This window comes from Euleptes europaea, chromosome 17 (genome assembly GCF_029931775.1).
Source record: "Euleptes europaea isolate rEulEur1 chromosome 17, rEulEur1.hap1, whole genome shotgun sequence".
In the NCBI taxonomy this organism is placed as follows: Eukaryota; Metazoa; Chordata; class Lepidosauria; order Squamata; family Sphaerodactylidae; genus Euleptes; species Euleptes europaea.
The window spans coordinates 29,357,678-29,377,973 of record NC_079328.1 but is presented as its reverse complement, the minus strand read 5'-3'; the positions used below and the strand labels follow the sequence as shown (position 1 = coordinate 29,377,973).

General features: G+C 45.9%; 1 protein-coding gene across 1 annotated transcript in view; it reads right to left on the bottom strand.

Moving 5' to 3' along the window:
* Nucleotides 1–20,296, bottom strand: part of LOC130488714 (polycystic kidney disease protein 1-like 2) — a 64,544-nt gene that overhangs the window by 31,181 nt on the left and 13,067 nt on the right. The window contains exons 9-25 of the mRNA XM_056862353.1: nt 19,017–19,106; nt 17,420–17,469; nt 16,561–16,678; nt 15,727–15,934; nt 13,534–13,654; nt 12,468–12,609; nt 10,466–10,666; nt 9,615–9,760; nt 8,559–8,753; nt 7,441–7,566; nt 6,589–6,771; nt 5,607–5,731; nt 4,382–4,508; nt 3,595–3,726; nt 3,120–3,345; nt 2,455–2,648; nt 2,055–2,285 (exon numbers count right to left, since the gene is read on the bottom strand). Of these exons, the coding sequence (XP_056718331.1) occupies nt 2,055–2,285; nt 2,455–2,648; nt 3,120–3,345; nt 3,595–3,726; nt 4,382–4,508; nt 5,607–5,731; nt 6,589–6,771; nt 7,441–7,566; nt 8,559–8,753; nt 9,615–9,760; nt 10,466–10,666; nt 12,468–12,609; nt 13,534–13,654; nt 15,727–15,934; nt 16,561–16,678; nt 17,420–17,469; nt 19,017–19,106 (2,615 nt within the window). The remainder of the gene's footprint in view (nt 1–2,054; nt 2,286–2,454; nt 2,649–3,119; nt 3,346–3,594; nt 3,727–4,381; nt 4,509–5,606; nt 5,732–6,588; nt 6,772–7,440; nt 7,567–8,558; nt 8,754–9,614; nt 9,761–10,465; nt 10,667–12,467; nt 12,610–13,533; nt 13,655–15,726; nt 15,935–16,560; nt 16,679–17,419; nt 17,470–19,016; nt 19,107–20,296) is intronic.

The following is a 20,296-nucleotide window of genomic DNA, read 5'->3' as shown; positions in this document are numbered from 1 at the left end:
AGGAGAATTAAACTGGTTTACAATCTCCTTCCCCTCCCCACAACAGACACCCTGTGAGGTAGGTGGGGCTGAGAGAGTTCAGAGAACTGTGACAAGCCCAAGGTCACCCAGCTGGCTTCACGCATAGGAGTGGGGAAACTAACACAGTTCACCAGATTAGAGTCTGCTGCTCATGTGGAGGAGTGGGGAATCAAACCCAATTCTCCAGATTAGAGTCCACTGCTCTTAACCACTACACCATGCTGGCAGTCTTAGAAGCATTCATGACTGATGATCTGTTTGGGTTGGCAGTCTTTTCAGGCATGAACAGTTTTGAGAGAGCGCAGGGCAAAGCTGTTAGGCAGGCATTTGAGTTATTCATTGCAAACCACACACACTAGATGATTGGCTCATATGTGATCATCATACACAGTAACTTCAACATGTCCATGGTGAAAGCTGCAGCATCCCTATATAAAACAGCATTCAGCAGCCTACAGTGGCGTTCATAAAACAGTACTCAGGCTGGAAGCAGACCACGGAAACAACTTCTAACAGCCCTTGGGGCCTAATGAGATGAGATACAGAGAGATCTATGAGTCAGTGAGAGATTTATGAGTCAATTGGTAAAGATCCAATTGGCAAGTCATTCACAATCAATAAATACATAAAACTTATACACAGTTGATGCGAAGTCATACAATGACCAAAATAGGACCAAATAAAGACCAAATGCGTTTCGGCCTCAAAAAGGCCTTCCTCAGTGGTCAGACATAGAATTGTATCCTAACATCCTAACAGTATGATATCATAATGGGCGGTAGAAAACACATAAGGGCCCTTTGGGAAGAGAAAGAAAAGCAGGGATGGGGGGATTCATATTGGGAGGAACAGACTTGGGGAAATCCATTCACCCATCTTCCAGCATGCAGTTTAGATGAATACAAAGGCCGTTATCTGACCAAGTTCATAGCCCCTTATCTGATGTTTTTAATGTTTTGCAATTATACCATCAACAAATTGGCCAAAGAATACTCCCCGCTCAATTTGGCTTTACTTTCTGTCAGTCATTTCAGTCTAAAGAGTTCCACCTGACTCAAAAACTCTTCACGTGAAAGATGTTGATCCAATAACACGCAGCACCAATATAAGCAACAGATGCTGTCGAGGAAGCAGATTGGCATCCAAGTTCTTGAATGTGGCATAGCACCATCTTGTGGGCATGGTGTGTTTAAGATGCTTGCAGAACTAGAGGGATGAATGCCAGAGTGGCAGTTTCCATATGGCAGTGGAGGGTTATTATATTGGCACCCCAGTTTTCTTTCTTGGAACCCACAGTGGAATGTTGTGGGGGTCCCAGAAGGTCAGCAAGGCTGTCTTCAGATCATGCCCTGTGGCCTCCTGCTTACTGGCCTCTTATTTAGCAGGTGACCTACCAAGGGCCTCATTGCACATTACTTTTTCAGATCTAGGCAAAAATGTGTAAGTGTACACCTAAGGGCAAAACAGACATGGCAAAGCTCATTGCTTCTTTCCCTCTACTCCACCCAGCAAAATCTGAAGCCTTTTTCGACCCCAAAGAGCCTTCATCTGATGGGGGAAAAAGGGTCCTTGGAAGGAAGGCTTCAGACTTGGCTGAGTGAAGACCAGTGGAGGGACTGTGGCTCAGTGGTACAAGCATCTGCTTTGCATGCTGAACATTCCAGGTTCAATCCCTGGCATCTCCATTTAAAAGGGCCAGGTAGTAGGTAATGTGAAGGACCTCTCTGTGAGACCCAGGAGGACTGCTGCCAGACAGACTTGAGAGAGTGCAGGGCAGAGCTGCTGCCAGACTGACCTTGATAGACCAAGGCCATTTCATTTCAGGAGGGGCCATGGCTTTAGTGGTAGAGCACATGCTTTGTATGCAGAAGGTCCCAGGTTCAATTCCCAACATCACCAGATCAAAGGATCCAACAATAGGTCAGATTCCTGTCTAGCCTTAATGCTGCTGCTATTGGAGCTGCAGGAGGCTTTGCAGCGCAGACGATAATGCTTTGTATCTCAGAGAGGTGCTCATTGATTAGAAGACTCACTTTGGCATCATCTTGGATGTCTTTTCTTCCAGCCCAGATCAGAACCAGCAGGTACACTAGGAAGATGCAGCCTACAGTCGTCACGACTACAGGATTGTCCACGAATGTGGCAAACAACTCCACGGTTTTGCTGACGTCAATGGTGTTGGGCATAACGAAGAAGGAGCTCCCAAAGAATGTCAGGTGGTTACAGAGACACTGGGTGCTGCTGGGGGTTGTTTTGGGGCCAACCTGCAAGAAGAGAAATAGCCTTTATGATCTGCTATCTAACCCCCCACCCCGCTACAACAATCAGAGAAGCAGCCAGCCAAGCTTGTACTTAGCAGAAGTTGCATTCCGTTTTTGTAACAAATCACAACCCTGCACCCCTGTTGCAGTCAGTTGGCATCTCTCCACTCACATGGCATCCGTAGCTATCCCAATTTCCTTGGTGCTCATCCCAGAATACGCACTGGGATACAAAGCAAGTGATGGAGAGGTTTATGTCACTGAGAGCTACCAGCCCCAGTTCTGTTTCCACTCTCACTATGAAATAATAAGTTCCTTCTCCAAAAATGAGATCTTCTGGATGAAGAATCCAAGAATACACCGTCTCTGGAAAAGATAAGGCTCAGATGAGCACCAGGGACTGTACCATTAGATTAATTAAAGTACCAAGCCCTTTTCAGTTACTTAGTTTTGCAACTCTAACTTCACTTAACGGGAGATGGTGCTATTGCCAATCTTCCCTGTGTGTGAACAGGGCAATTGCGTGTATTTTCTACTTTGGGTACATGCAAGGCTATAATTTAAGTAATCTGGACTTCTGATCATGTATTGTATTCATACAAAATGGTGACCCAAAATGGTGAGAAGAGCACATGTAGCGCAATCTTCCCTTATATGTGGTTGGATCACCAAATATCAATACCTGAGAAGGGCTCCAGAGTTGTCATTGTTCATGTCATTTCAAACCTATCTGGAAATCTGCATCCCAACAGATACAACATTGTTTGGGAACGCCCTGGAACAATTCTCTGGATGGTAACCAAGTAATGTAGTCTGTGGTATGAGAATGAATGTTACCTCTGGCGTTTCTGTCAAATGGAACATGTGTTATGAAATCGTGTTCCGTCTCATTGGGTTGATAGCCATATCCCAGGTACAGGATAAGTGGAACATCTTGGTCCAGCTCCAAATGAATCACCAGAGATGTATTTGCTGAGGTCACATTGACTTGAAGAGCACTGAAGTTTCCCAGATTCAACATACTTATGTCTTCTTGAATTTCCAAACTCCTTGGCAACATTATCTGCATATAAAGATAATGACTCAACTCTGGAAATGTACCTCAGCCCTGAGAACCTTACCAATATAAGCACACCATCCAACTGAGGTAGTATGAATACATGTTCCTCATTCAGTGATTATCCCAGTGACTCAAGGATAAACTGTACATTCCAGAAATGGTACAGTCCTGCTTTCAATGCATGTGGATTCACTGGTCTCCCACATAAAAAAATCCCATCTGTTGAAAACCATCCAGTCAGCGAAAAATTACCTCAATGTCTTCTGTCAGGTTTGTAACTGGAATGACCAACCCATCTAGGCTGGTGAGGGTGAGGCCTCCCACAGTTCCGTGGATATCAAAGCTGTCAGTTGAGGAAAAGGGATTCACAGAGAAGCTCACCATCTACAAGAAGGGATACACTTGAATTATCAAAGGTACTTGCTCACATCTGCACGGAGCTACTCAAGAGCCTGGATCTAAATACAAGGATCCCATTCCACCAGAAACTTATTCGGAAAAGGGAGGAAACTGGAGGGATTAATTGATGGTTCCCACAAGTTCTACAGCGGGATTACCCAAGCTTCTTGAGCCTATGGGCACCAGCACAAAGTGACAACCAATGTGTGTGTGGGTTTTGCAGCCAGTCACAAAATGGCTGCCATGGAGGGTGGGACTGATTACAACATGCTGGGAGGTTCCAAGCCAAGGCACTCCAACGGAGGCAACTGTTTCCAGATGGGGGCTCCGTAAAGACACAAAGGTGATGCCTACTGGGCTCTTCTGAAGCACCTCTTGCTTCAGTGAGGTGGAAGAAATCTTAGATTAGCTCTTTGCTGTGGTGAAGAAACAATAAGTGGTTACTAGGAAACGTGCCAGTGGCCGCCATGTTAGGGGCCAGTGCTCTAGAGGCTTATGTGAACTGACAGGCAACCTTTTGGGTGAATTTGGTGGCTTGACTGAACTGCTTGAAGGCCAAGATTAGATTGTACGTGGTCAGGCATCATAAACAAGAAGGGGGGAAGGTCCCAGAGTAAAATGGCAAAAACTCTGGACTTGCCCGGATATCCACAGTCTCATCGCTGGCTTCTGAGATGCTGAGAGAAGAGGCAGAAGGCAGGGTGAAGCTGGCCGCGCTAGAGTTGGAGATATTAATGGACGTGCTGTCCACATCATCTGTCTGCAACCTTTCCAGAAAAGGACCAAATAAAGTCAGAAAATAGGAGAGAGGAGATGGACACAAAGAAGCAGGTCTAAAGGAAGGGGCCCCACAGCACACTGCATGGACCAAAGTGGCTGCTGTGTGCAACCTGAAAGGGACCCACAGCACACGCTCCTAAAAATATTGACCCAACAAAGGAGGGGAAGGATAGAGCGCACTGGGCCAGGAAATGTCTCTCAATGAAGAAGATATGAATGCACAAAAGGCCTTTTCCGCAGATGTTGGGCACTTTCACAAATGCTGAATAACGCACTTCCAATCCACTTTCAATGCAAGTGGATTTTAATCCAACCGCAAAGTGCATTGAAAGTGGATTGAAAGTGCATTATTCGGTATGTGTAAAAGTGCCCAGTGTAATCATTCAGTTCTGCCAAAACAATCTCCTCTCCATCCCTTCCCTTAGGGGTGATTAGATCTGCATCAGCCCCTAAGCAAGGGCCTTTTTGGTTGTAGCTCCCTCCTTGTGAAATGGGATGCCCCAGGAGGTGAGGGCGGAGTCATTTTAACTCCTATTTAGGCAAGGTTGCAACGCAGAGCTCTCCTGAGGGGCTTTTCATGGATTTGTTTATTTATATATTTATTTATGCTCTCTGGTTTGAATTTATGGTTGTTCTAGATTTTAGTTTGTTCTCTGACACTATGATTTTTCAGTTGTCAACCACTTTGAGTCAACAGGGAAAGTGGTAGGAAATTTCACCATAAATAAATTGTCAGTGTGTGCATTCTTCTCTGCTTAGTGGGTATTCTCTCAAAATATCATCACCCCAATTTGACAATCTGAGTTTAGGGGGAAAATACTTTAGGGGGAAAATACTTTGAGGAAGAAGGAGACAGGCACCAGGAGAGCAGGGGCCATGCTACCCATGAACACCATATTTGGAATCCCTTGATGGATGGCATCAGAGTGGGAAAATCTAGGATCTTTTTGCTGCCATTTTGCCATAAACTGAATGGGTGGTGGGACTATTCAGTTACCAACACTGTTACCATTTTTTTCCTTGAGGGAGTTTAGAAGCTGTTGGGAGTAACAGCAAATGTCATAGAAGGAAGAGGGGCCCGATACCTGTTGATATACATAGTCACAGAGGATGCTGTTAGCACTGTGGGTTCATCATCAGGCAGTTTCCCAATGAGGAAAGCACTCTGGAGGTTGTCCACGGTGGTCAGTAGTTTCTGGGACACCGAGCTCTAGGACAGAAGAGATTAACCATCTTTTGGTGGCGGTACTGAATGCACCACTCATTCCTGCCCTGCTTTGACTTCCTTCCTGAAGCACCCTGGTCCGGAGAACAGCTGTGAGGGTTTATGGGATGGAGTGGAAAGACCTCCTTCACAAAGGTAGGTCATTGGTGCTGGAACTGAAAACCAAGTTTTATACTGTAGAAATAGAAGACTGTTGCTTCTGGGGCAACAGACCTCCCACTTATCCACCTGGGGTGGAGATTTACCAGCCCCCAGTCCCAATTTGCTGACCCAGAGGAACTGAGGGGTGTGAGGAAAAAATGCCCTTCCTAAACTGACACGCTAGGAATTTCCCCACTAAAGACCATAGAGACTGGGAAAGTGCAAGAGTCCAGTAGCACCTTAAAGACTAACAACATTTCTGGCAGGGTATGAGCTTTCGTGAGCCACAGCTCCCTTCTTTACTTTGTGTGGCTCACGAAAGCTCAAATCCTGCCAGAAAGTTTGTTAGTCTTTAAGGTGCTACTGGACTCTTGCTGTTTCTGCTGCTACAGACAGACTAACACGGCTACCCATCGTGATCTATATCCAGTAGAGACTAGGAGAGGCAGCCTAGAGCATCACCAGAAGTGACATCACAACCTCCTCAAACTCTGCCCTCCATAGGCATTGCCCCCCCCCCCCAATCTCCCAACATTTGCAGAGGCAGTGTTGGGAACCCTATGGAGCAACCAAACTGACTCCATTTTATAGGCAAGATAGTCACCCTTATCAATGCTCATGCTGCCATATGCCATCCTTTCATGTGCCACAGGTCCCTGTCTTTTTAGTACCGTTAAGAATACAGAAAAGAAAGCTCACACCTGTTTAGACTGTAGGGCAGAAGACTCCTCTGTCCTGTTCTGCGCAGTTGCTTCAAGAACATTGTTCACGGCGTTGAACAGGTAGGTGGCAGCATCCTTGCGCTTCTGGTCCTCCTCTCCATCTTCAGGGTTGACAATCAGCAAGGATTCACTGACATCCTTCAGAGTATTACCAGCTTCCACCTGGAAAGGAAAAGTGGTCCAGTCTCTCTGTACATCTCTTTGTCAGCTTGATGAATCTTGTGACTAGGATAGCCTCATCTTTGCCAAAGCTTATGGGAAGGTGGATGTGGGCGGAGGAGCCAAAGGACACCGGTAGAGCACATGGATTGCGTGCTGATGGTCCCAGGTTCAAATCCAGCTCAAAGATCACAGGTATCAGGGCTGGGAAAGATCTGCTTTGGCCATCTGAAGATTACCAGCTTTACACTTCAGGCAAATATTCTTCCAGACACAATGTCTCCTATTCCAAAGCATTTTTAATTTTATCAGTTTTAAGTAGTAATCACCCCACCAGTGATGGGGAGGGAACACCACGAAAAATGGTAAAAGGGGGCTGGCATCATGAGGACAGTAATTCCTGCCTTCACTCTGAATTGGTTTTTTTATGTGGTTACACAGTCAAATCTGATTAGCTTTGTGGAAATATAACATCATTACATCAATTACATGTTCCCCAATTGGCTGGGAAAGTACTATTTCCTCTCCCCCACAGTTCAAATTCTTACCAGGTCTGGAATCCACAGGGGTTTTTTCCCCCCGAAGGTCACCCTCACACCCAAAATTCTTCTATCAATAGTCCATTGTCTGCATTGCAAGGACTACATGCAGATGATCAGAAATACATCTCACCTGAGCAGAGGAAGAAAGCTCTTCGCTCCTATAAGTGATTTCTTTGAGCACCTCAGACATCTTGAGAGCAGTCTCCATGGATGTTACGCTGACAGCCGACAGAGTGGTCAGCATGAACTCTCTCAGCTTGGGACAGAAGGAGAGATGGTTGGGAAATAGAAAACAGATGGTAGATGAGATGGGGGGTTGTTGTTGTTCATTTACATGTCAAGCATGAGTGGGGAGGTCTTATTATTGCACCAAACATGTGCAGGCATGAACGGAGCAGGCATGAGCGGACCCTCCCTCTCTGCACTTCATTGTTGGAATAATTTTTCGCCAATCGACACACCACAAAGTCCCTCTGTCCACTGTGAGAACTCTGTATCTGACGCATGATGGGAGTTTTCTGCCTTTAGGATACACACAGGGCCAATTCTTTTTTGTTAAAGATATTTTATTAACATTTATTAACACAGGGCCAATTCTGATTGTGACCAGAAAGCATATGGAGAAGCAGCTTCAGCCTCCCCCCCATGAGAGCCAGTGTGGCGTAGTGGTTAGGAGCAGCGGACTCTAATCTGGAGAACCGGGTTTGATTCCCCACTCCTCCACATGAGCGGCGGACTCTAAACTGGAGAACCGGGTTTGATCCCCACTTCTCCACACAAAACCTGCTGGGTGACCTTGAGCTAGTCACGGTTCTCTCAGAACTCTCTCAGCCTCACCAACCTCACAAGGTGTCTGTTGTGGGGAGAGGAAGGGAAGGAGATTATAAGATGGTTGGATTCTCCTTAAAAACAGAGGAAAAGTGTATAAAAACCAACTCCTCCTCCTCCTCCTTTTGAATCCACCCTGTGAGCTGCTGCTTGCTCCATTGTGGAATTATGTAACATTTGGAGCTTCACATAATTTTAGCCATGGAGAAAATAGCAGCTCCTTGGGGTGTGTGAAAATGGCCGGGGGAAGGATGCTGCAGCCTCTTTTCAAAGTGCGCCGGGCTCAGGGCGGCAGCCCACCTGGAACTTTCCTGCTAAGTAGAAGGTCCCATCCACTCCTGTGGGCTGCCAGAAAAATGCTTCAAGCTACGGAGAAGAGCAAGGGCATGCAGGGAAGGGGGCTGGGCTCCATGAGCTGACCTCTTTCCGTGTATCTGTCCGCAGGGAGGAATTAACGCTCTCTTCCCTCGTCTCTTGATTCAGGACCGACGATACTGATTTGTACAACTGGAACAGGGACATGCTGCTGTTTTCTCCTTTCAGGATGGTGCTGGATTTTTCTGATACAATGGCCTGCAGGGTCTGGTTCCCAGTGTTTATATCTTCATATTGAACCTGATGCAACAAGGGAAACAACTGAGGAGGTTTCTTCCATAACCAGCACCAAGGACATCCTGAAATACTATGCAACTGAGACGATGAGCTTCGTCTATAATCAGTATATTAGTTTGCAATTCTTTTGCCCAGCGCAGTGATTCTTCACTGGGGTCATACAACTTCCCAGGGGGCAATCTACAAACCAGGCAGGGTGGTTCAGAACTTTTTTTGGGGGGGCGGTATTTGTGATTTTAGGCAGCACCCCTTTTGGAATGGCTGATGGCCAGCAGACAGTTGTCTGAGATCACTCACCCACACCCAACTCTGAAGATAAAATCCCAATCCAAACAACTTGCAATGCTTTGCAGAATGTGCCCAGGCCTAGAATTTGGCAAGTCTATTGTGCACTGGAATTCCATAACTGAGGGTAGGGGGAGAGAAACCATTCACAAATGCTTCTCTTTGCTATGCCTTGACTCATGGACTCGGGTCTCCTTGGGGCTGCCATAAATGGACGCAGCTGTGCCTTTGGAATTATTTTGCCAAAGGCCCTGTCTTCCAAGACCTGCTGCTTTTAGGCAAAGCCATAGTGATAAATTCATTCACAGCAATAAAATGGCATACTCATAACAACAGACACTTATGCCCTCAAAACATTGTCGAAGGCTTTCACGGTCAGAGTTCATCAGTTCTTGTAGGTTATCCGGACTGTGTGACTAAGGTCTTGGTATTTTCTTTCCTGACGTCAGGAAAGAAAATACCAAGACCACGGTCACACAGCCCGGATAACCTACAAGAACTGAATTACGCCTTCGTCCACTTTCCCAGATGTCAACATTCAAGTTAATTTTAAAAGGTGCTAAAACAAGATGCACGTACCCTGACTGTGGCCTTTGTGTGGATGGTGTCCCCATAGCTGTTACTCACACCAATGGTAATATGTAAAAGGAAGTTATTGTCCTCTTCTCCGAGTGGGAGGTAAACTGAGGGTAGGTCAGGATCTTGGCCACAGTGCAAGAGAGAATCTGCAAGGAGCAAGAGGGAGGGCAAGGGATTAAGCAAACAGCGTAGGAAAGGGATCTAATGCGTCACATCTGTTTTGGACTTTGAGACCAGTGGTACTCACTCTGAGACTTGTGGAGAGTCACATACACAGTTTCATGCGTTTAAAGTGCCACCAAGTTGCAGCAGACTTATGGCGGCCCCTCGTGGGGTTGCAAGGCAAGAGACCTTCAGAGGTGGTTTGCCATTGCCTGCCTCTGCGTCCCAGCCCTGGTATTCCTTGGAGGACTCCCATCCAAATACTTGCCAGGGTCAAGGCTGAGAGTGTGTAACTGGCCCAAGATCCCCCAGCAAGTTTCCATGGCAGAGTGGGGATTAGAACCTGGGTTTTCCCGATCCTAGTCCAACACCTTAACCACTACACCACACTGGCTCTCTACATTCACCATTACCACCAAGTAAAAGAGCCACATTTACTTCCATCCCTAGCGAGAGGCCTGCCCCTTAGGGAGGCTCGCAGCTTACCCATTCCTCTGGCAGCAGATGTTTCAAGGTGAGAACCACAAACCCCACCAGGCAAGGGTCTTTCCTGAAATATGGAGCCAGCGCCAAATTGGGGAACCATGCTCCAAAAAGCCACAAATGGAATGTCAAAGAGCTACAGGTAGCTCTCGAGCTGCTGTGTGAGTATCACGACCAAACTGCCAAGGTAACAAACCATCACTTACTTGGCTCAAGGTAGAAACAGTATGTCAGTGGGGAGCTGTCCACTGGGACACACTGGTCCTCCAGGCAGGGAGAGCGGCAGGAGATGGAGAAGAGGGTTAGCACCGATCCTTGCTTCGGGGAGACAGTACATACTGGGACTACAGGGGGAGGCACAGTGCTCACGATGTAAGTTGCTTCACCGTATTTGTGCTCACTCGTTGCTGGAAAGTTTAGAAAGAAGAAGCTAAAGACAAGGTCATGTGAACACATTAAGCTGCCTTCTATTAATAAGAACATAAGAAAGGCCCTGCTGGATCAGACCAAGGCCCATCAAGTCCAGCAGTCTGTTCACACAGTGGCCAACCAGGTGCCTCTAGGAAGCCATAAACAAGACGAGTGCAGCAGCACCATCCTGCCTGTGTTCCACCGCACCCAAAATAATAGGCATGCTCCTCTGTTACTAGAGAGAATAAGTATGCAGCATGACTAGTATCCATTCTAACTAACAGCCATGAATACCCCTCTCCTCCATGAATATGTCCACTCCCCTCTTAAAGCCCTCCAAGCTGGCAGCCATCACCACATCCTGGGGCAGGGAGTTCCACAATTTAACTATGCGTTGTGTGAAAAAATACTTCCTTTTATCTGTTTTGAATCTCTCACTCTCCAGCTTTAGCAGATGACCCCGTGTTCTAATATTATGGGAGAGGGAGAAAAACTTCTCCCTGTCCACTCTCTCCATTGAATCAAACCCTTGGTTTATCGGGGTCAGTCTTGTCTACTCTTTCTGGCAATGGCTCTCCAGGGTCTTGGTGGAGGTCTTTCACAGAATTCCTACCTGAATTATCTGACTAAAGGACTCTCAAAAGCTTATACCCCCCAAATCTTGTTGGTCTCTAAGGTGATACTGGACTCGAATCTAGGTCTACTGCAGACCAACACGGCCACCCTGCAAAACTATCATTCCTACCGTATCCTTTTAACTGGAGATACCAGGGATTGAACCTGAGACCTGCATGCAAAGCAGGTGTTCTGGATTAATTACTTGGGCACCTGCTAAAAGCATAGTTTATTCTACAGCAGCATGACATGTTCCCATTCCTATCCCACGATTCTTATGGCAGACCATTGAAACAAGCTGGCTGATGGGTTGGGCTGGGAAGGATTCCCAGATGCTCTCTCAATGCATCATTTTGAATTATTGAATATGGCACTGATGAAGATCCGTGCCTGACTTATATTTCTTTGGTGGGTGGGCCGTTTTTCTGATTTGATAATGTTGAATCAGTACGCTTTAGAATGATTTTGATAACACTCGTTTGTTAATCCCCCAGGGCAACGATTGGCCAATGTGTTATAGATGCTGGACTCGAGGGACCACTGGTCTGCTTCAGCAGAGTTCTTCTTATGTTCTTACATTTCCTCGCTGGACAAGCTAGAAGCTTTTTGCTACAGAAGCCAGAAGGGAACCCCTGCTTTATTCAGAAACACAGAGCTGGAAGGAACCTCAAGGGTCATCTAGTCCAAAGATTCTTAAGCTGTGGGTCACGACCCCACATGGGGTCGGTCAACTGAATGTGGGGGTTGTGAAAAATTTGGCAACACTATGCAAATTAGTATGCAAATTTGCTTTCTTCTTTAATAAATGGTAAAATTATATGTATAGCAAAGAATTGTTTTAAAATAAATTTCTTTATGATTTATTATCAGTAAATGTTTGATTTGTATACCTATTTTATATACCTATATACCCGGGGTCGCATAAAAATTTCTTGGCTGAAAAGGGGTTGTGAGTGGAAAAAGTTTAAGAAGCCCTGATCTAGTCCAACCCCCTGCACAACGCAGGAAATTCACAACTAACCCCCACTCCCCAAGTGACCCCTGCTCTATGCCCAGAGGAAGGCAAAAAACTTCCAGGATCCTTGGCCAATCTGGCCTGGAGGAAAATTCCTTCCTGACCCCAAAGTGGCGACTGGCATTACCGATATCTTATAGGCATTGTCCAAATGCTGGTGCTCATACCTGTAACTTTAATTCTAAAGGCTTCTCTTCGTGTTTGCAGAAAGGAGCTGTTCAACACCAACACTGTCGTATTGCTCTGAAGCAATGTGAGATTACTCTGCCGGAAGCCACTCAAGTGACAGCCCGATGGGAGAAGGTTGGGCTGGGACAATCAAACACAAGAGGAAAGAACTTGGATTACAACAGCAGAAGTGTTTGGGTAAACTTCCCCTTGGGTCTTCTGAGGAATCTTTCCTTTTGATCTCTGTACTAGATTGGCAAGGCATTTCACCCAAGGCTGGCCTCACCTCTCTTAATTAAGAAAAGAAAAAGTAGAACCAGTTTCTGGTAAGTCTGCCAGTGCATGGCCTTAAATGGTACCCTTCTGTCTCAAATGGTTGGGAAAATGTGTAGATTAAATAAATTGGATCGATGCAGCTGTTCAATCTACGACTATTTGATGCAGAATTTTTGTCTCCTGACATTGTTTGGAGTGACATTGAAACTACCCCCCATCCCTGGACCAAAAGCATATTTTCAAGCAACGGGACTTCTGATGGATGAGGTACCTTTCTCTTCTGCATGAATGTTGTGAGTGTTTCATCCTTGCGCTCCAAAAGATGCACTTTTAAAATGCATAAGAAGCAAAATAACTGTCCTTTGAGAGCAACCCCCTCAAACGATTTTTGCATAAGTCACTGTTTTGTGCATGGTTTCTGAAAAAGGCAAAGCAGTGACTCAAGCAGAGCCACAACAGGCAGCCTCATTTCAGGCTTGGCGATTCTGCGGTGTCTTTGTACAGAGGAGCACTTGAATGATTCAGTTGCATGGCTTAATTACTTGACCCTAGACGACTGACTGGAAGAAGAAAAGACCAGAGCATAAATCATACAGAGACACTGAGCCAGGCTCCTCTGTGGATAGAGACTTTGACCTCACGGGACCCTCCAGCTATGTATTTATTTCTTGTGGCACATGATTGGTTCTCTGACGGAACTCTAGTGTAGCCCGGCACCAGGTTAGGAATTGCTTCTCAGAGCATGTGTGTGCATGCCTACAGCATTTCTGGTGTGGTCAATGGGCTCACCTTTCTGCGGAATTTATTGTCGAGGTACCACTTGTAAACAGTGTCTTTTGAGTCGGCCTCTGCAGAGACTCTAAGCATGACATCTTCTGAAATATTCACTGGCTTGCAGTTCGTATTGCAGCTAGGAGGAATAAGGAAGTATAATTAGCTAACACAAAGACATGCAAAAAGGAAAGCATGATCCCCTGCCAAATCCTTTCTAAGGTGAAGGGTATCATTAATGCTCTTACTCCATGATTTTATACAATCTTAAAACAACACCTTACTATGCACAGTACATTCACCAGGCAACTCGCATAGTACAGCCAGTCTATCTCATATAAATGTATACCAATTTTAATGGTCATACAAATCAACAATCTAGTATGGAATGCAAAACAAAAACACCCACATGACTCCACAACAGTGCACGTATCTATCTATCCTCCCTATCTATGACTAAATATAATGTAAAGACTTATCAAATTGTTACACAATATTTTTTGTTATAGCATGAAATGTTTATACAATCTTAAAACACATATATCCACCAATGGCTCAACGCCTATAGAGAGTACCACATAAGGTCTCATCAATGGCACAAATCAGTCTGATATGGAAAGTCCAATTGTCGTCAACAAGACGGACACTCTCCTCCAGAGGCACATCAAGCCGTTTCGTGAGAGACACTTCCTCAGTTGCCAGAGACACTTCCATGAGACACTTCCATGATTGCCAGAGTTGGGATCTTCAAATTTCATTGGAGAAATCCTTTTTAAGAACGTAAGAAGAGCCCTGACAGATCAGGACAGTGGTCCATCCAGCCTGCCATCCTGTTTCACACCCAGGCCAACAAACAAGGCAAATAATCTTTCCCCTACTGTAACTTCTGAATGCACACCCCTAATTCTGGTCGCCGTATCTCAGAAAGGATATGGCAGAGCTGGAGGAACTGCAGATGAGGGCAACCAAGAAGATGAAGGGTTTGGAGCACTTTTACTATAACGAAAGGCTGAAGAGTCTGGGAATGTTCAATTTGGACAGAAGGCAGTTAAGAGGAGACATGACGGAGGTTTATAAAATTATACATTGAGTGGACACACACTCATAAACACACATACACACCCATGAAGCTGCTTTATATTGAATCAGACCCCTGGTCCATCAACCACTCAGACTGGCAGCAGCTCTCCAGGGTTTCAGGCAGAGAACTTTCATATCAACTACTACGTGGTCCTTTTAACCGGAGAGGCTGGGAATTGAACCCAGAACATTCTGCATGCAAAGCAGTGTCCATAGGTGGCTACTAGCTATGGTGATTAAAGGCAACCTCCACATTCAGAGGCAGTAAACCTCTGAACACCAGTGCTTGGAGGCAACATCATGTGGAAGGCCTGGGCCTCTATGCTCTCCAAGAGAGCTGGTTGACCACTATGTGAAGCAGGATGATAGACTAGGTCGGGTCCTCAACCTTTTTGAGTCTGCGGGCACATTTGGAACTCCGACATAGCATGCTGGGTGCAGCCACAAAATGGCTGCCACAGGAGGCGGAGCCAGCCACAAAATGATTGCCACAGCTTAACATCTTAAGCTTAACTTCGCAGGGTAACCATCTGTCAGCAATGCTGATTCTGTGACCTTAAGCAGATGATGAGAGGGAGGGCATCTTGGGCATCTTCTGGGCATGGAGTAGGGGTCGCTGGGGTGTGTGTGTGTGGGGGAGGTAGTTGTGAATTTCCTGCATTGTGCAGGGGGTTTGACTAGATGACCCTGGTGATCCCTTCCAACTCTATGATTCTATGATTCAGTTTAATAGTGCAGATCCTTGTGCTGTGGGGGCAGCTGCTGCCAATGCAACATTAAAAAAAATTTGCACACCCAATCAAATCTCCAGTAGTCAATCAGAAGCCTTGCTGGGCAAAAGCCCTAACTGGCCCCACCCACCTCCGCAAAACACTTGGGGGCACCAGAAAATGTGTTGGTGGGCATCATGGCTCCCATGGGCACTACTTCGGGGACCCCTGGACTTGGTGGACCACTGGTCTGAACCAGCGGGGCACCTCTTCCGTTCTTGTGCTCGTATTCCATTTTCTGACCCAATCCATAAAGTGGGACCAGGATGTTGCTCACCTTCCTTCCTAGCAAGCACCTCAGCTTCATCATCTGACACTCTCAGAACCACAGAACGAGAAGAAGAACGAAATCACAGCTCACCTGATTTGGAGGCTCAGCTCTTGTTTTGCTGTCAAGTAAAGGCACTGCTCATCCTGCTTGGTTTCCTTCTCTGGGGTTTGAACTGTAACTTTCACAGTCACTGCCGAGCTGGCAGGAGGCAAGCAGGCGGGCGGGATCCGAATCTCTCTTTGGTCAATGAGGATGGATCGCAGTTGAACGCATTCCGTCCACTCAGGCCAGCAGTACCCTGCGAAGGTTTTTTTTTTCCAATGGAAGCGTTAGCATTCCCTCACCCTTCCAGCAATCAGTTTAGATGGGATTCAACCTAGTTGTGGGCACCACCATAAAATGGTTCCCATGGGAATATGTGACATCAAGTCACAGCTGACTTACGGTGACCCCAGCAATGGGCTTTCAAGGCAAGTGTGAAGCAGAGGTTGTATGCCATTGCCTTCCTCTGCAGAGTCTTCCTTGGTGGTCTCCCATCCAATAACCAACCCTGCTTAGCTTCCATGATCTGATAAGATCTACCATGCTGCCTTCCCTCCCCTCCCATTAGAATACCAATCACAACATGACCTCCATGGGAGGCTGGTGCCAAATCAAAGTGCTGGAAGGGCGTGACAAAATGTTGGAAGATTCCAAGCCAAACATCCCCCTATGGTATAAGCAGCTGTTTCCAAATGGGGACTCCCTGCAGACACAAAGTGATGCCTCCTGAAGCAAGTTCTGCCCAGAGGAACATTGGGATTAGCTGCCTGTTTGGGGGAAGAGATGCTTTGGGGAAGAAGCAAATGGGCACCGGAAAACACACTGGCAGGCACCATGATGCCCTTGAGCACCACTTTGGGGACCACTGACTTAAACACGTACCACAAGACCATGAGTAGAAAGAGGTGTTGCTGCCTTCAGGCCAGCCAAGAATAACCGTTGCAAAGATGCCAGCGTGGCGACTGGGCTTAATGTACATTCGCTTTTTCCAGTTGCTATCCTAAACCAGAAAGAAAAGTAGCATTTGGAGATGTGAATGGAGGCATCTCATCTACAGTGGTTTTCCTTTTGTTTCTCTTGCTTCAGGGATCCCTTTGCCCATCGACATGTGTTGAGGAACCCTTGCGAGTCTGCCACAGAACCATACCACGGGAGATGCGGAGGTTATGTTCACACACTGCACAGAGGATACCAAGTTCTCTCTGACGGCTAAGCCTGTTAAGGGGAGATGGGTAGAGCAGTAACTCTCTCTAGCTCCGTTTAGCCCTTCCAGAAGTGACCTCTGAGACACCGATAAGTAGGGATATGTCTGTTTCTATATGCCATCCAACTAATTCACCAATAAACAGCGTTCTAAAACTAGGCCTCTTAGACCTAAACCCCACTGTGCTGCATGATAACTCTGTGTGTGTGTGTGTGTAAAGTGCTGTCAAGTCACAGCCGACTTGCAACAACCCTTTATGGGGTTTTCATGGCACGAGACTAACACAGGTGGTTTGCCAGTGCCTTCCTCTGCACAGCAACCCTGGTATTCCTTGGTGGTCTCCCATCCAAATACTAACCAGGGCTGACCCTGCTTAGCTTCCGAGATCTGATGAGATTGGGCTATACCATGCTGCCTTCCCTCCTATGTTAATCTATATAGCCAGTTAATTCCTACAAAACAGTTTCAAGAGGACCTTCTCGGCTGTCTTCTTTCTTTCCCCCCTCTCTGTCTTGTCAAAGTCTTGCCAATACTCACAGTTCTTATTTTGTCACCGATGTTGGTTTTCTGTTTGTCGTCAAGAGGTTCTGTTTTAACACAAAGAATAAATCTGAGTTTTTAGTGGTGACTGTATAAAATATACTGGTTCATTTTCCTATGTGAATCATGACTGATTTCCTTGAGTCATGAATGGAAGGGGCTCTCATAAGATTTAGGGCTGCATTTGGGGAGGAAGGGGACAGAATTCAGTGGCCCATTGCCCTCCCCATCTTGTAAAAGGTTTTGGCCCTGTAGCTAAGAGGAGAGAGCAGAAAAACAGCAAAATGTAGTTCTGGAGGAATTTGCCTTTAGAATGAGATAGCACTAGACAGATAGTTGGAAGTTTCTTGCTGGAGTTCACTGAAACGGGAGTTGCAGACTTGAAAGACCGCACAAGTTAATTTCTTGGGATCTGCCTGATGTGGCAGTGCTGGTTTGCTTCCACTATTGGTAATCCTGTATTTTCTATATATATTTTTAATTAGAAATTAGATATCAGAAGACTCCAATGCTCATCCAAACAAAATTAAATCCTGCACTAGTACTCCTGAAAGCTCCCACTGCTTAGCAATGGAGAGAAGCTATATATATAGATATGTATATTGAAAATAAGCATTTAGATGTTCATTTTTTCTTATACAGTGAGGGGAAAAAGTATTTGATCCCCTGCTAAATTTGCCCATTTGCCCTCTGACGAAGAAATGACCAGTCCATAATTTTAATGGTAGGTTTATTGTAGCTGTGAGAGACAGAATAACAACAGGAAAACCCCCAGAAACCCAGAAGACAAACGCCAGAGATTGATGTGCAATATAATGAGTGAAATAAGTATTTGATCCCTTATCAACCAGCCAGGTTAGGGTTAGGGTTAGGGTTCTGCTGTCGACAGAAGCAATCCATCCATCAGATTCCAAACTAGTCACCATGACCAAGACCAAAGAGCTGTCCAAGGATGTCAGGGACAAGATTGTAGACCTGCACAAGGCTGGACTGGGCTACAAGACTATTGCCAAGCAGCTTGGTGAGAAGGTGACAACCCTAACCCTAATCTGGCAGGTTGATAGGAGATCCAATACTTATTTCACTCATTATAATGCACATCAGTCTCTGACTTTTGTCTTCTGGGTTTCTGGGGTTTTTCCTGTTGTTATTCTGTCTCTCACAGCTACAATAGACCTACCATTAAAATTATGGACTGGTCATTTCTTCGTCAGAGGGCAAACGGGCAAATTCAGCAGGGGATCAAATACTTTTTTCCCTCACTGTATATGAGAAAAAATGAACATCTAAATTAAAATGCTTATTTTCAAAAATCTGTTTCCTTTTCACATAATTAATCAGCATTGCCAAGAACTCCTTTATTGATGTGCTTGTTGAAGATATCTGTTGGATGTTCAACCTGTAAAAACGCCCAAGGCAGCTCAGAATATCCTCGAGACATCGTCACAATGCGAAGAGCTAAAAACCCAAAAATAATTTGAATGTAAAGAAAAGCAGCAGATAAAAGCAGTGACCGAACTGCAGGAAAGCACCCAACCATGATGGCCATTAAAAGGAACATCTAAAACGGGAATGCTGTTATTACTTTCATTACCAGAGCTGTTGGATGAGACAGTGACTGTTCCTACATCGACGCTCATATTCGAGAAGGCATTCGCGGCAATCACCTTGACTAGAAAAGCACCTACAATGAACACATTACTGAAGTTAAATATGGATAAAGATACACAGAGTGTTTTCAAACCAATTGTGGTTTAAAAGGTAAAGGTAAAGGTCCCCCGTGCAAGCACCGGGTCATTCCTGACCCATGGGGTGACGTCACATCCTGATGTTTTCTAGGCAGACTTTGTTTGCGGGGTGGTTTGCCAGTGCCCTCCCCAGTCATCTTCCCTTTACCCCCAGCAAGCTGGGTCCTCATTTCACCGACCTCGGAAGGATGGAAGGCTGAGTCGACCTTGAGACGGCTACCTGAAACCGACTTCCGTCGGGATCGAACTCAGGTTGCAAGCAGAGCTTTTGACTGCAGCACTGAAGCTTAACACTCTGCGCCACGGGGCTCCTTAAAAATGTTGTCTACAATATGTGTGTGTGTAAAGTGCCATCAAGTCGCAGCTGACTTATGGCGACCCCTTTTTGGGGTTTCATGGCAAGGGACTAACAGAGGTGGTTTTCCAGTGCCTTCCTCTGCATAGCAACCCTGCTATTCCTTGGTGGTCTCCCATCCAAATACTAACCAGGGCTGACCCTGCTTAGCTTCTGAGATCTGACGAGATCAGGCTAGCCTGGGTCATCCAGGTCAGGGCTATTTGTGGTTTACCATCCCTTTAAATAAATACTCCCTGTTATATATGCATGGGTGATACACGAGGCCAGAGATGGAGTTCCAACAACAACCACTTTATTAACAACCAAGAAGTGAACTGAACTGGAACTCTACTGAGCTGAACTGTAAGCGCACAACACCCCGATTTATATGCCAAACAGAGTCGAAGGAGCCTGGAGAAAACTTCAAGCTCAACACCAGCCTTGGTTCTGGCTGCATACATAACACTCCCCCACCTTCCTTCCACAAATTAAAGGAACTTCAATTGGTCATGAAATGGACAGGGCTGAAGAACAAGCGTTTCACAAATAATTTGGCTGCTTGCCACGTGCAGACTTGGCCCCTGGGTACTGAATTTGCACACTACAAAAATCAACCCATAGCTGCCCGTATGCAGATGATCTGGGGCTTGGTTTGGGAGCCTGCATAAGAATCTTCAATAAATCGACGTTGCAATAAAATAGCATAGGGTTGTTCAGTCTGGTGGAGATCACGAGTGGTTCTCCAAGATGAGGAGCCTTCAAACGTTACTTTTCAGTGATCTGACTACC